At 35.5% G+C, this 14,591-nt stretch overlaps 1 protein-coding gene across 1 annotated transcript in view; it reads left to right on the top strand.

Moving 5' to 3' along the window:
- SHCBP1 (SHC binding and spindle associated 1) overlaps positions 1-14,180 on the top strand; it is a 34,476-nt gene extending 20,296 nt beyond the window's left edge. The window contains exons 10-13 of the mRNA XM_065920471.1: positions 111-229; positions 9,911-9,997; positions 10,397-10,538; positions 12,990-14,180. Of these exons, the coding sequence (XP_065776543.1) occupies positions 111-229; positions 9,911-9,997; positions 10,397-10,538; positions 12,990-13,315 (674 nt within the window). The 3' untranslated portion in view covers positions 13,316-14,180. The remainder of the gene's footprint in view (positions 1-110; positions 230-9,910; positions 9,998-10,396; positions 10,539-12,989) is intronic.
- Positions 14,181-14,591: the final 411 nt, after the last annotated feature.

Raw genomic sequence — 14,591 nt, 5'->3', positions numbered from 1 at the left:
GTTTAAATGAGAATTATTTAGACTGTATCTACTATCAACTCTAGGCCATTTCTAATATTGTAAAAGATATATTACTTCTTAAAGCATTTGACTGCATGTTTTCATCATAGTCATTCACCGTGGCAAGACTACATTGGAAAACTGTGTACTGCAGTGTGAGACTACAGGAGTCACAGTACGAACATCAGCAGAATTTTTAATGAAGAACTCAGATTTATATGGCGCCAAGGTATAATCATCTCTTATCCTTTTGGGGAGTAGCTAAGGTTTAAGTTCTAAATAGATAAATAAAATGTAGGACAAGATGTAAATGCATACTTCTGTTCTCTCTCTTCAGAGAACTTCAGATACTTACATGCATTAAGTTGGCCAGACTCAATTGTATAATGTTCTTCTTATTTAGCATTTTCAAAACAGATTATTAGGAAGACAGTAATACATCTCACAGTTTCTCTGTCATACCTTTTAAAAAGAAGTTAGACTTTTTAAGTTGTAACTTTGTAAGTGATGTAGTAGTTGAGGCTTGGTTGCTGTTTTTAAATCAAATTTTTATTTTGAGATAATTGTAGATTCACATTCTGTAGTAAGAAATAATACAGAAATAGCCTATATGTGTACCTTTTACCAGTTTCCTCTAGTTGTGACATCTTCCAAAACTACAGTACAGCATCACAACTAGGATAAAATTCAGTTAAGTTGAATATTTCCATTACTACAGGGATCCTTCATGTTGCTCTTTAGTGCTGTCTATGTGCCTCTCCTTCTGACCTTCTCCTTAATCACAGGCAAATGCTAATATGTTCTCCATTTCTGTTATTTCATCATTTCAAATATGTTATGTAAATACAGTACATACCCTTTTGGAATTGGCTTTTTTCACTTGCCACATATACATGTTGTTTCATCTACCAATAGGTTCTTTTTTTATTGCTAAGTGATACCGTGTATGATTGTTCCACACTTTTAACTGTTCACTTGTTGAATAACATCTGTTGTTTCCAGTTTGGGGATTTTTGTAAATAAAGCTACTGTAAACATTGGTGTACAGGTTTTTGTGTGAACATCATTTTCATTTCTCTGGGGTAAATACCTAGGAGTATAGTTGCAGGACATGTGGTTAGTTGTGTGCTTACTTTTTTTTAAAGAAACTGCCAAACTGTTTTCCAGATTAGTTGTACCATTTTACATTCCTACTAACAAAGTCTGAATGATCCAATTTGGTATTTTTGATCCAGTTTTTTGTATTAGATCCAAGTTTTGGTTTGGTATTATAGATCCAATGATCCATATTTGGTATTTTCACTACTACTTAATTTTAGCCATTTTGATAGGTGTGTTTTAATTTGTATTTCCCTAGTGGTTAATGATGATGAACGTTTTTTCATATGCTTTTTTGCCATCCTTAGCTTCAGTGGAAAATTCATGGCTTTTGTCCATTTTCTGATTGGATTTTTTTTTTTACTGTAGAGTTTGAGAGTTCTTTATAAATTCTAGATAACGAATCCTCAGTTGGGTACATCAGTTACAGATGTGCTAGTGTGTAACTTGTTTTTTCATTGTTTTCATAAGGCTTTTACAGACAGAGCAAAGTTTTAAAGTTTGATGAAGCCCAGTTTATCAATTTTTTCCTTTTATGTGTAAGAACTCTTTGTCTAGCCCTAGGATGCAAAGATTTCTCCTGTTTTTGTGCCAGTACCATACCGTTTTGATTGCTATACCTTAACATGGTACCTCTTGTTTTGTTGTTCTTTCTCAAGATTGTTTTGGCTATTTTGGGTCTTTTGTGTTTCCATACAAATTTTAGAATTATTCTAGTTCTGTGGAAAATGCCATTGGTATTTTGATAGGAATTGCTTTGAATATGTAGATTGTGTTGAATAGTATGGTCATTTTAACAGTATTCTTCCAATCCACTAGCACGGTATATCTTTCCATCCATTTGTGTCATCTTTGATTTCTGTCATGAGTTTCTTACGTTTTCTAAGTGCAGCTTTGTTTTTTATCTTGGCCACGCCACATGTCATATGGGATCTTAGTTCCCTGTCCAGGGATTGACCCCACACACCCTGCAGTGGAAGTGCAGAGTCTTAACCACTGAACTACCAGGGAAGTCTTGTTAAATATACAGGCTTTTTACCTCCTTAATTAGATTTAGTCCTAGGTATTCTTTTTGATGTGATTGTAAACTGGATAGTTTTTTTAATTCCTCTTTCTGATAATTAGTGTATGGAAAGGTAACAGATTTCTGTATGTTAATTTTGTATTCTGCAATTTTACCAAATTCATGATGAGTTCTAGTAGGATTTTGGTGATGTCTTTAGGATTTGATGGATAGTATCATGTCATCTGAAAACAGTGATGGTTTTACTTCTTTCCTATTTGAATTTCTTTTATCTCTTGTCTGATTGCTGTGGTTAGACTTTCAGTACCACATTGAATAATAATGACAAGAATGGGCATCCTTGTCATGTTTTCCTGATGTTAGAAAAAATACTTTCAGCTTCTCACCGTTGAGTATGGTATTAGCTGTACATCATTCATTTTATTGATGTATATTCCGTTAATGGACACTTTGTTGAGAATCCATAAATGGATATCGAATTTTGTTCAAAGTTTTCTTTGCATCAACTGAGATGATCAAATGATTTTTTTTATTCATTTGTTAACGTGTTGTGTCATGTTGATGGATTTGCAGATATTGAACCATCTGTGTATCTCTGAGGTTAATCCCACTTGATCATGCATATGATCCTTTTAATGTATTGTTGGATTCTATCTGCTAATATTTTGTTGAGGATTTTTTTAATCTATGACTGTCAATCCATGGCCTGTGATGTGTGTGTGTGTGTGTTGTCTGTTTCTGGTTTTGATATCAGGTTGATTGTGGCCTCATAGATGAGTTTGGGAATGTACCTCTTCAATTTTGGGGGATAATTTAAGAAGGATAGATGTAAACTGTTTGTGTGTTTGGAAGAATTCACCTGTGAAGATGTCTGGTCCTGGACATTTGTTTGCTGAGAGCTTTTTAAATTACTGATTCAATTTCATTACTGGTAATTGATCTGTGCATATTTTCTATTTATTCCTGATTTGGTGTTTATAGATTGTACATTTCTAGAGATTTATCTATTACTTCTAGGTTGTCCATTTTATGGGCATATAATTGTTCCTTGTAATCTTAGATGATCCTTTGTATTTCTGTGGTATCAGTTGTAACTTGTCCTCTTTCATTTCTGGTTTTACTTGGGCCCTCTCTCTTTTTCCTTTGTGAGTCTGGCTCAAGGTTCATCAATTTTGTTTATATTTTCAAAGAACCAGCTCCTGATTTCATTGAACTTTTCTATTATTTTTCAGCCTCTACTTCATTTATTTATACTCTGATCTTTGTTATTTATCTCCTTATCGTGACTTTGGAGTTTCTTTGTTCTTTTTCTGTTTCCTTTAACATTATGTTGTTTATTTGATATTTTTCTTGTTTTCTGAGGTAGGCTTGTTTCACTGTAAAGTTGCCCCTTAGAACTGCTTTTGCTGCATTCCATAGATTTCAGATCATTGTGTTTTTATTTTCATCATTGTGTTTTGAATCATTTCTGTTTTCATCTGTCTCCAGGTATTTTTTTATTTCTTCAGTGACCCATCGTTTATTTAGTATCATGTTGTTTAGTTTGTACATGTTTGTGTTTTTTGCAGTCTTTTTTCTTGTAGTTGATTTCTAGTCTCATACCATTGTGATCAGAAAAGGAGCTTGATAGGATTTCAGTTTTCTAGAATTTTGAGATTTGTTTTCTGGCTGTAGAATTGCCATATGCCCTTGTAAAGGATGTCTTCTGCTGCTTTTAGATGGAATGGTATTTATTAAGTCCATGTGGCCAGTGTTTCCTTATTGATTTTTTCTCTAGAGGATGTATCCATTGAGGTGGTGTTAAGTAGTCTACTATTATTGTATTATTGTCAGTTTCTTTATATTCTCCAGTGTCACTGCATACATATTTACAATTGACAGATCTTCTTGTTGGGTCTAGTCCTTTATGTCATGTCCTTTGTTATCTCTTGTTACAGTTTCTGTTTTCAAGTCTATTTTGTTTAGTATAAGTATTGCTATCCCAAAGTTTTCTTTTCATTTGCATGGAGTACCATTTTTCATTCATTCATTTTCAGTTTGTGTGTCTTTAGATCTGAAGAAGTTTCTTGTAGACAGCATATATACATGGGTCTTATTTTATATTCATTCAGCTACTCTGTGTCTTAATTGGAGTATTTAGTCCATTTACATTTAAAGTATTGATAGATATGTACTTATTATCATTTTGTTCATTGTTTTGGGGTTGTTTTTGTAGTTCTTTATTGTTCCATTCTTTCCTTTTGTTCTCTTCCCTTATGATTTGATGACTGTCCTTGCTGTTATTTTTGGATTCCTTTCTCCTTTTGTGTGTCTATTATAGATTTTTGATTTGTGGTTACAGTGAGATTTATATGTATATCAACTTCTATGTATATGTGATTATTTTAAGTTGCTAATCTCAATTTCAAATACATTTTTAACAACGCTGCCTTTTACTCCCCTGCCCCTACAGTTACTGTTTTTTGACGTTTTATTTTACATCCTTTTGTATATCCCTTAACTACTTATTGCACATATAGACGATCTTACTATATCTTTTAATCTTCCTGTGAGCATTGTACATGGTTGATTTAATACTTTTACTGTATAACTGCTTTTATCAATCAATGAGCTTTTCCTTTCATAATTTTCATGTTTCTAGTTGTGACCTTTTCTTGTTTGCTTAGAGAATTCCATTTGGGATTTCTTGCAAAGCTGGTTCTGTAGTGCTGAATGCTTTTAGTTTTTGCTTTACTTCTGATCTCTCCATCAAATCTGAATGAAAGCCTTGCTGGATAAGGTATTATCTCTCTTTTTTTCAACATAGCATATAATTCATTCTATGTGAAATGTCCAGGATAGCCATATCTATATGCATTACAAGCAAAGTAGTGGTTGCCTAGGGCTGGGCATAGAGTGGGGAAGAGGGGATTGGAGGTAATAGCTGAAGGGTACAGGGTCTTGACCTAAAATGATGAAAGTGTTTTAACATTGACTGTGGTAATGGTTGTACAACTCTGTGAATATACTGAAAACTATTGAATGATACATTAAACTTAACTGGGTGAATTGCATGGTATGTGAGTTGTATCTCAGTAAAAAGGGAGTGATGCAGCCAGGATGGTGGGATGCATCCTTTGGGCTCCAGTTTTCTCCTTAACCCCCTCTTATCTTCACTGTCCCTGCACGGTATCTTCCTTCCCACCACATTTCAGGCCAGGAGTGTCTCAATCTGTCCCTGTCATCCCTGTTGCCCTTCTCTTCTTTTGCGTGGCCCTTGAGGTATGCTGACCTTTTTATCGGCTGTTGTCCAGTATGGGGATTTCTTTTTTGTTTGTTTGTTCGAGCATAGCTGATATATTACAATATTGGGTTAGTTTTAGGTGTACAGCAAAATGATTTGTTAAAACATATATATGTGTATGTATATTTTTCAGATTATTTTCACAGAGTATTCTTGATTTTAGTTTTTTCCCTTTTATCACTTTAAATATATTGTGCTCTTTGGCTTTCAGAGTTCCTGCTGGAAAGTCAGCTGATAGCCTATGGGAGTTCCATTGTATATAACATGATGCTTTTCCCTTGCTGCTCTTTTCTTTTTTTTTTTTTTTTTGGCTCTTTTCTTTTTTAAAATTTTATTTATTTTTTGATTGTGCTGGATCTTTGTTGCTGCTGACAGACTTTCCCTAGTTATGGCGAGTGAGGGCTACTCTTCACTGTGGTATGTGGGCTTCTCATTGCAGTGCCTTCTCTATTGCAGAGCACAGGCCTTAAACACATGGACTTCAGTAGTTGCCGCAGACAAGCTCAGTAGTTGTGGTACCTGGGCTTAGTTGCTCTACGGCATGTGGGATCTTCCTGGACCAGGGATCAAACCTGTGTCTCTTGCTTTGGTAGGCGGATTCCTAACCACTGAACCACCAGAGAAGTTTTCCCTTGCTACTTTTAATATTCTCTCTTTAATTTTTGCCATTTTAATTATAATATGTGTTGATATGGTCAGTCCTCTTTGATTTGATCCTATTTGGGACTCTCTCTGTTTCCTGGACCTAGATTTTTGTTTCCTTGATTAGGGTAGTTTTCAGCTTTTATGTTTTTAAGTGTGTTCTCTGCCCCTTTCTCTTGGTGTTCTCCTGGGATCCTTAAAATGTGAATGTTCTCCCACAAGCCACTTAAACTGTCTGAATTTCTTTTCATTCTTTTTTTCTGTTCAGCTTCAGTGATTTCTATCTTGTTTCCATATTGCTGATTTGTTTCTCTGCATCATTTAATCTACTATTGATTTCTTCTAGTGTATTTTTCATTTCAATTATTGCATTTCTCTCTGGTTCATTTTTATATGTTCTAAGTCTTTGTTAAATTCATTGTATTCATCCAGTTTCTTCAGAGTTCTTCAATCATCTTTTGACCATTACCTTGAACTCTTTATCAGGTAGATTGCCTATGGGATTTTTGTCTTTTTTCTTTTTTTGGAACATGCTCCTCTGCACCTCATTTTGCCTAATTCCTGTTTGTGGGTTGCCTACCTTGGGGGTGTAGGCCTTGACTGTACTAGGTCTCTGCCCTTTCTATCTGTCTCTTTGCGGTTCCTTCTTTGTAACTTTAATTGTGGGAAATATTTTCTGCTAGTTACCTGATAGTTCTCATTGACAGTCCCTTTGGTAAATAGTTTATTTTTGGTGTGCCTCTTGGGGGAGGTGCTCAGGGTCTTCCCACTTCACCATCTTTGCCACCAGTCTAACTACAGGGCTTTTTTGTAAATATTCTTTATCAAATTAAGGAAGTTGTCCTCTATTTCTGTTTTCTGAGAATTTTCATAATGAATTTGTGTTGACTTTTGTCAAATGCTATTCACTTCTTTCATCTTAGAATGTCTTGATTTCTCTTTATTCCTAAAGAATATTTTTCACTGGGTATAGGATTCTAAATTGACAACTCTTTTCTGCTAGATCTTTTGAACAATACTGTGCCACTTTCTTCTGGCCTCCATGGTTCCTGATGAGAAATCCTCTTTACTTGAATTTTTTCTCTAATTGATAAGACATTATTTTTCCTTGACTGCATTCAGGATAACTTTTCCTTTTTCCCCCTTTCCTTTTGGCCTTAAGCTTTTGTAAGTTTAATTATGATGTACCTTGAAATGGATTTCTTTGAGTTTATCCTGTTTTCTCAGATTTTTTAATCTGTAAATTTAATGTCTCTTGCCAAATTTGGGAAGTTTTAGCTATTTCTTCTTTGATTTTTCTTTTTTTAGCTTTACCCTCCTTCTCTTCTATGACTGATAATCAAAATTTTAGATCTTCTGTTATTGTCCTCTAGGTCCCTGAGGTTCCGTTCTTTTTTTTTTTTTTTCAGATTGTTTTCTATCAGACTAGATGATTTCTGTTGTTCTGTCTTCCATTTCACTGATTCTTTCCTCTGTTCTTTTCCTTTATGCTGTTGTGCCCATCCACTGAGCTTTTTATTTCAGTTATAGTATTTCTCAGTTCTGAAATTTCCATTTGGTTCTTTATATCTTCTATTTCTTTGATGAGACTTTCTATTTTCTTATTCAGTCTTCTATTTTTCATTTAAGTATTTAATAATTGCTCACTGAGATAATTGGCTGCTTTAAAATCCTTGTCAGCTAATTCCATCATCTCTGACATCTTGGTTTTGGTTTGTATTGATTACCTTTTATTAAGTTTGACATCTTCTTGGCACTTGATATGACAAGTGATTTTCAACTGAAACCTGGATGTTTCGTATTATATTATTAGAATCTACATCTTCTGTCTTAGGTGGGCTTCTCTTACACTACTATAGCAGGGAATGGGGTAAAGGCTACTGCATTATTACTACCAGGTCTCCAAGTTCCCCATTTGGCTTCCATTGGTATCCAAGTTGAGTGGGAAAGCTTGTTACTGGTGGGCAGGTGTAAGAATTCTAGTTTCTTACATGTCTGCACTGATACTCTGGCATATGGCAGTGGGCTTGTTACCTCTGGCAATGATGAAAATCTACAGCCCCCACTGGGCCTGCTCTGACACCACTCAGTAGGGAATGGGTGCAGCATCTTGTTATCAGTTGAGGGTATGAGTCCAGGCCCTATATGTAGTCTCCACAAGGATGAGGGACTTGTTACCAGCTAGTGGGGATGAAAATCTTTGGCTTTAAGTGATACTACCCCTGTGTGAGTATTGGGGTACCTAGTCATAGCCTTGAGAGGGTAGAAGTTTAGGCTCCCCCTTGGCACTTGCCAGCATGGATGGAATAGACTAATTTTTTTTCCTGTGGTGTTTGGCTAGAATAGAGCTGTTATTGTTTCAAAGTTTTCTGTCCTTCGAAGCTTGCCTAGTCCTTTGGCTAGAGAGAGCGGGATTTGGGGGAGGCTTTCCTGGTCTGTGTCTGATGTTTATGGATCGCTAGCTCCTTCAGTTTCATGTCTGGAAGTGTGAGGCATAAAGAAAACCCAGTCTACACTAGGTTGGTGTCATTTCTCAGGGGTTGAGGTGTCCAGGTAGCCTGGCTTCTTTACTCCACTTGTCAATTGTATTATGTTTGTTTTATATATAATGTCCATGAGTTTTATTTGTACCATCATCTTAGAAGAGGCAGCCTTTTCAGTTTCTTTTTAGTTATTAAATATCTGTTCAGTTTCATAATATATTTTGAACATGATTGTCCCAGTTACTAGGTGGCTGCTGGCTTAAGTTGTTCTCTTCAGGTTTTACATGATTCCTGATAATTTGATATTTAAACTGTTTTATTGTGTATGTATTTTTAATGTTATTGCCCATAAATCTATTTCTGTATATAGCTACAAACTGAAAGTCTTAGCTGAAGGCCCATTTCACAGATCTTACGACTTCTACAGAGAGTTAGGTGGGTGTGTGGTGACCATGCCCCTACATATCAGTAATCTCTAAAGGGGGAAGTAATAATAAATATTTTCTCATGGTACACTACCATTCCTAGGGAAACAACTCAACATACATTCAATAGATATGTCATAAATGGTTAGTTGCAACTCTTCTTCTAGGATATTGTGTATGAAATTATCCTAAAAGTGAGTTTTTAAATAGTCATAGAGGTTTGAGTGAAATTTTTACTTACTAAAGTGCCTAGTGTAGTGTCAGGAGATAAATTATTCCTGTCCCTGTTACTTTCTTTTGTTGGTACCATTTGGTGCCAGGGTCAGTGTGAGAGAACTGGGCCGCGTGGATTGTCCTGGCTACTGTCAGGGCGTAAACAGGGCATTTGAATCAGCTACTCATGTAACATTAGTAGTTACTATTAGCATTAGTTAGTAATCGCATTAGTTATTTTAGTTCACAGAAATGATTTTCAAGTTATGTTGGGATATTCTTGAACTGGTGTGCTTTTCAAAATAGAAAGCCTTATTTCTATCTACAATTTAACAATATTTTACTAGATTTGAACACTGTTCTCCAGCTAATTGAGTATATCTAAAAGAATGGTTATTTTTAATATGTGCCTCTTTCAATGTAATTGTTAACTGACATTTTTTGGGAAGAATCAGAAAACTGATTTGTCCAGAATGAAAGAGTGAAATAGTAATCAAGTGTTGAAACTCTTAGCCATTGTTGTGTGTGTGTGTGTGTGTCTGTATGGTATTTGAATATGATAAATGATAGACAGCTTGCTGGAAATTAAGCAAATGGAAATGTTGATTAGAAATACTTAATAAAACTTTCTATCAAACACTTTATATTTGTGCTACATTAAAAGTCTAAGAAGTGATAAACCTTCTTTTATAGTCCTGCCTATTTAGAACTGACTGTGACTACTTTAAAATGTAACTTGTAGGGTGCTGGTATAGAAATATACCCCGGGAGTAAATGCACTCTGACTGATAACGGGATCCATCACTGCAAGGAAGGAATCCTCATTAAGGTGAGCCCCTGCTGAGACGCCCTCTTTCCAAAGGGTAGAATTTAGGTTTTAGAATTTTAAACTGAGAATTTAGGTTTTACCTAAGAAACAGTTATGCTTTATGAAATCCCCATGTTACTTTTGTTGTTTTCTTTTTTAAAAAAGCATAAACAGTATATAAATTTTAATGATATCAATAGTTGGTGGTTGAAAATCTCTTGTGAATACTTTGCTGTCCATAGATCTGCAGAAATAACAGAGGAATGCTGTGTCATTCAGAGCTCAGATTGTGCTACCACATATTAATAAGCATAGCTTTCTATTTTATTTTTAGAATAGCCTGAAGAAAGTGAGAAGATTTTTAAAGCAGGCAGTGTTGAATGTGTCAGTTCCTTGAAACATTTGTTTTCCATGTCACAGGACTTCTTAGATGAACATTATGACATTCCCAAAATATCCATGGTGAATAATGTCATACATAATAATGAAGGTTATGGTGTTGTCTTGGTGAAACCTACAATTTTCTCTGATCTGCAAGAAGATGCCCAAGATGAAACTGAAGGTATGGTATATTTAGTAATTTTCTAAATAAAATCTCAACCTAGTTTATTTCAGCATTAAGCTCTGATTAAAGATAGAAATCTTCTCTCTTAAAAAAGACAGCTAGCATACACTTAGGCACAGAGATAGAGAAGCTTGGTAAAGCTATAATATGGAATCTAGGCGTGAAAGAAACTTTCAAAGTCAGCTGGTCAAAGCCTTGATGTGTGGTTTCTGCAGTCCTGCAGTTCCCTTATCATGTTTGGTTTTCTCTAAATGTATAGAATAAGGATGGGCATATTCTAGCATATACTAGGCTATTGCTAACAAATCCTTTTGGCATTTAAGGATGGAGGCAGGAAAATGAATGTGCCTGGTTGAAAACTGCATTTGACTGGAGGGGATCATAGAGTTTGCCTCTATTTTTTATTTGTAAAATTAAATGTCTCCCTGACAGCTGTCTTTCTTGGCAGCAAAGCTGAGCTAACTCAGTTGGAAATTCTTGAATTTCTTTCCTTTTTTTTTTTTTATTTTAATTGGAGGCTAATTACTTTACATTATTGTGGTGGTTTTTGCCATACATTGACATGAATCAGCCATGGGTGTACATGTGTTCCCCATCCTGAACCCCCCTCCCATCTCCCTCTCCATCTCATCCTTCTGGGTCATCCCAGTGCACCAGCCCCGAGCACCCTGTCTCATGCATCCAACCTGGACTGGCGATCTATTTCACATATGATAATATACATGTTTCAATGCTATTCTCTCAGATCATCCCACCCTCGCCCTCTCCCACAGAGTCCAAAAGACTGTTCTTTACATCTGTGTCTCTTTTGCTGTCTCACATAAAGGTCATTGTTATCATCTTTCTAAATTCCATATGTATGCATTAATATACTGTTTTGGTGTTTTTCTTTCTGACTTACTTCACTCTGTATAATAGGCTCCAGTTTCATCCACCTCATTAGAACTGATTGAAATGCATTCTTTTTAATAGCTGAGTAATATTCCATTGTGTATATGTACCACAGCTTTCTTATCCATTCGTCTGCCGATGGACATCTAGGTTGCTTCTATGTCCTGGCTATTGTTAACAGTGCTGTGATGAACATTGGGGTACACGTGTCTGTTTCAATTCTGGTTTCCTCACTGTGTATGCCCAGCAGTGGGATTGCTGGGTCGTATGGCAGTTCTGTTTCCAGTTTTTTAAGGAATCTCCACACTGTTCTCCATAGTGGCTGTACTAGTTTGCATTCCCACCAACTGTGTAAGAGGGTTCCCTTTTCTCCGCACCCTCTGCAGCATTTATTGTTTGTACAAAGACTTTTTGATAGCAGCCTTTCTGACCAGCATGAGATGGTACCTCACTGCGGTTTTGATTTGCAGGAAATTCTTGAATTCCAAGCCATGACCCACATCACTATGAAATCTCAGCCATGCAGGATTATGCCTTGGAATGGGTGAGGAACATTTAAAGGATGATGAGTAGTCCTTCTCATCCTTCAAGGTCCACTCCAGCTATCTGTTAGTTCTTTTTCTTCTCATAGTTCTATAGGTCAGAAGTTAAGGTGAGCTTGGCTGAGTTATCTGCTTAGGGTCTCACAAAGGTGAAACTGAGGTATCAGCTGGGCAGGGCCCTTATCTGAAATCTCTGGGGGAGAATCTGCTTCCAAGTTCCTTATGTTGGCAGAATCAATTTCCTTGAGGTTGTAGGACAGAGATCTCTTTTTTTATTATTGTTGCCAGCTGTTGGCTAGGGGTTGCTCTCAGCTTTTAGGGATCACTCTTGGGTTATTGCCCCATGACGCCCTCCATTGCAGCAACAGAGAACCTCCCTCAAAGCAAATCTCTCACCCTTCAAATCTTTCTCATGCTTTAAATCTCTTTATGCTTTCCTCTTCTTCATTCAGCCAGGGAAAACCTTGCTGTTAAAGATTTGTATGATTAGGTTAGGAATACCTGAGTTATATCCTTTTCTTAGGGTGAACTGATAAGTAACCTTAATTACATCTGCAAGGTCCTTTTACCATTTAACAGTCATGAAAGTAACAAGGGGCAGGCATCACAGGGCCATCTAGAATTCTGCCTATCACAGGCAATCACTTATAAAGCTGCTAAATTGGGAGTTCCTTTAGGGAAACTAAAGTACTAGTACTGTTCTGTTTATCTTTGTATCTAGCTTCTAATACAGTGCTTAGTAAATATCCAGGAGAGGTCTGTTGAATGAATGAGATCTAGCATAAAAAGAGAAAATTCAAAGATAATAATCCTGTATGAAGGTCAGGAAACCTTGACAATTAAGACAACTGCTTGTTGAGACACTTATGGCAGAGAGTTTGAAAAGTCCAGTCAAATGACGCAGGACCCCTTGACAGAAAAAAATTAAAACCTCTGATAGACTGTAGAAATACATGTTTTAGTTGGTTAGTTTATATATTTAACTCAATTTGTTATAATTTGTTTGTTTTTTCAGAAAATAAAGCACTTAAAGTTCAGACAAGTGGAGAGGCAGATGTAGCTGAAAGAGTGGATCTAGAAGAGCTGATTCAGTGTGCAACTGGTAAAATGGAGCTTTATGCGAGAGCTGACCTTTCTGAGCAAGTTGAAGGCAATTGTGAAATTGTAAATGAACTAGTTGCTGCCTCCACACAAAAAGGCCAGATGAAGAAGAAAAGGTTGAGTGAACTGGGGATCACTCAAGCTGATGACAACTTAATGTCACAGGAGATGTTTGTTTCAATTGTGGGGAACCAGTTCAAGTGGAATGGGAAAGGGAGTTTTGGCACATTTCTTTTTTGACCACTGTGATGTAAATAGATAGCAAAATATTGAATTTTGCACGTGGCCCCCAAGAATCACTGCTGCTATCATACTTTGCTTCATGTCTATATTTTGTGTCTGATGTATTCAGTTGGATTTGAGTGAAATGCAGCTTTATTTCTCTCTGCAAGTGTTGCACGTAAAACACTCTCTCTTTGTTTTATGAAGTCATAAAAACATAAAATAGAAAATATTTGGAGATTCTTATCCAGAAAGTCTTGCTTTCTCAAATACATAGTTCCCACATTAAGTCTATTAATAACTATCTAGTATAAATATACTTTAGCACTTCAAAGATGAGGAAGAAAGGCAGAGAATGCCAGATGAATGCACAAAAACATAGTGTATCAATATGCAGTATTCTTATAGTTGTCTTTTTAATCCCAATTATAGTGAGTCTGATATCCATGCTTTATTTGCATAATACCTATAATATTTGCATAAAAGCTTTTATCATTGGGAGGTGACCTGCCTTATCAGACATATTATTGAGAATCTTGAGTGGAAATGCCTTTTTATATTGAACTATGTAATCATCAAAGCAATAATAGCATAGCAGGTTTGAAACAGGAGTGAAACGTGTTATTCAGAGCCAGTGTGTACATAGAGCATTTTCCCTGTTGCTGAATATGAATGATTAAAAAGAAAGTGCTTTTCTTTCACCATAAAAGTACTCTGATCAGATTTCTTACATAGGCAAAATGATTACCTATAAATCTATATCAGCTCTATGTTCTTGATATCGTATTGTAAAATACAGCTTTTAAAAGTATTTATATTATAAAAAAGTATATGTGACATTAATGTTCCTACTGATTAAAATTACAATGATGAAAATAATAAATTGAATCTTGTAATATTTTTCAAATGCATTATGGGCCATAGTGCATGTGTGATCCTTTGAAGTACATACAGTATTTTGACATCATTTTAGTGTTTCAGAAAGAGTATTAAAATTTTTTCTCAGAGAAATTGTTTCTTAAATTTGAATAAGTTATAATTTTATTTTTCAGATGCTAAAAATTGTGGAAGGATTTGTGTTAGATTTTTGGTTTGACCATTCCTAGGCATTTTTCTTTTACTCTTTAAATCCTGTTCCAAAAATTATACTAATTAATTCTGTATCACTTGAGCTAAATTCTTATTTGAAAACCACTTATTCAACTTAAAAAGATCAAATTGGTTTTCTGATTAAATTTTTGTTTTATCTTAGAGTTTAGATTTTGTTTATTTTCTCTTGTAACTTACTAGAGTG

The sequence above is a fragment of the Muntiacus reevesi genome, chromosome 2 (genome assembly GCF_963930625.1).
Source record: "Muntiacus reevesi chromosome 2, mMunRee1.1, whole genome shotgun sequence".
NCBI classification, from domain to species: domain Eukaryota; kingdom Metazoa; phylum Chordata; class Mammalia; order Artiodactyla; family Cervidae; genus Muntiacus; species Muntiacus reevesi.
The sequence above is the reverse complement of the archived record's forward strand: the minus strand, read 5'-3'. Positions and strand labels throughout refer to the sequence as shown.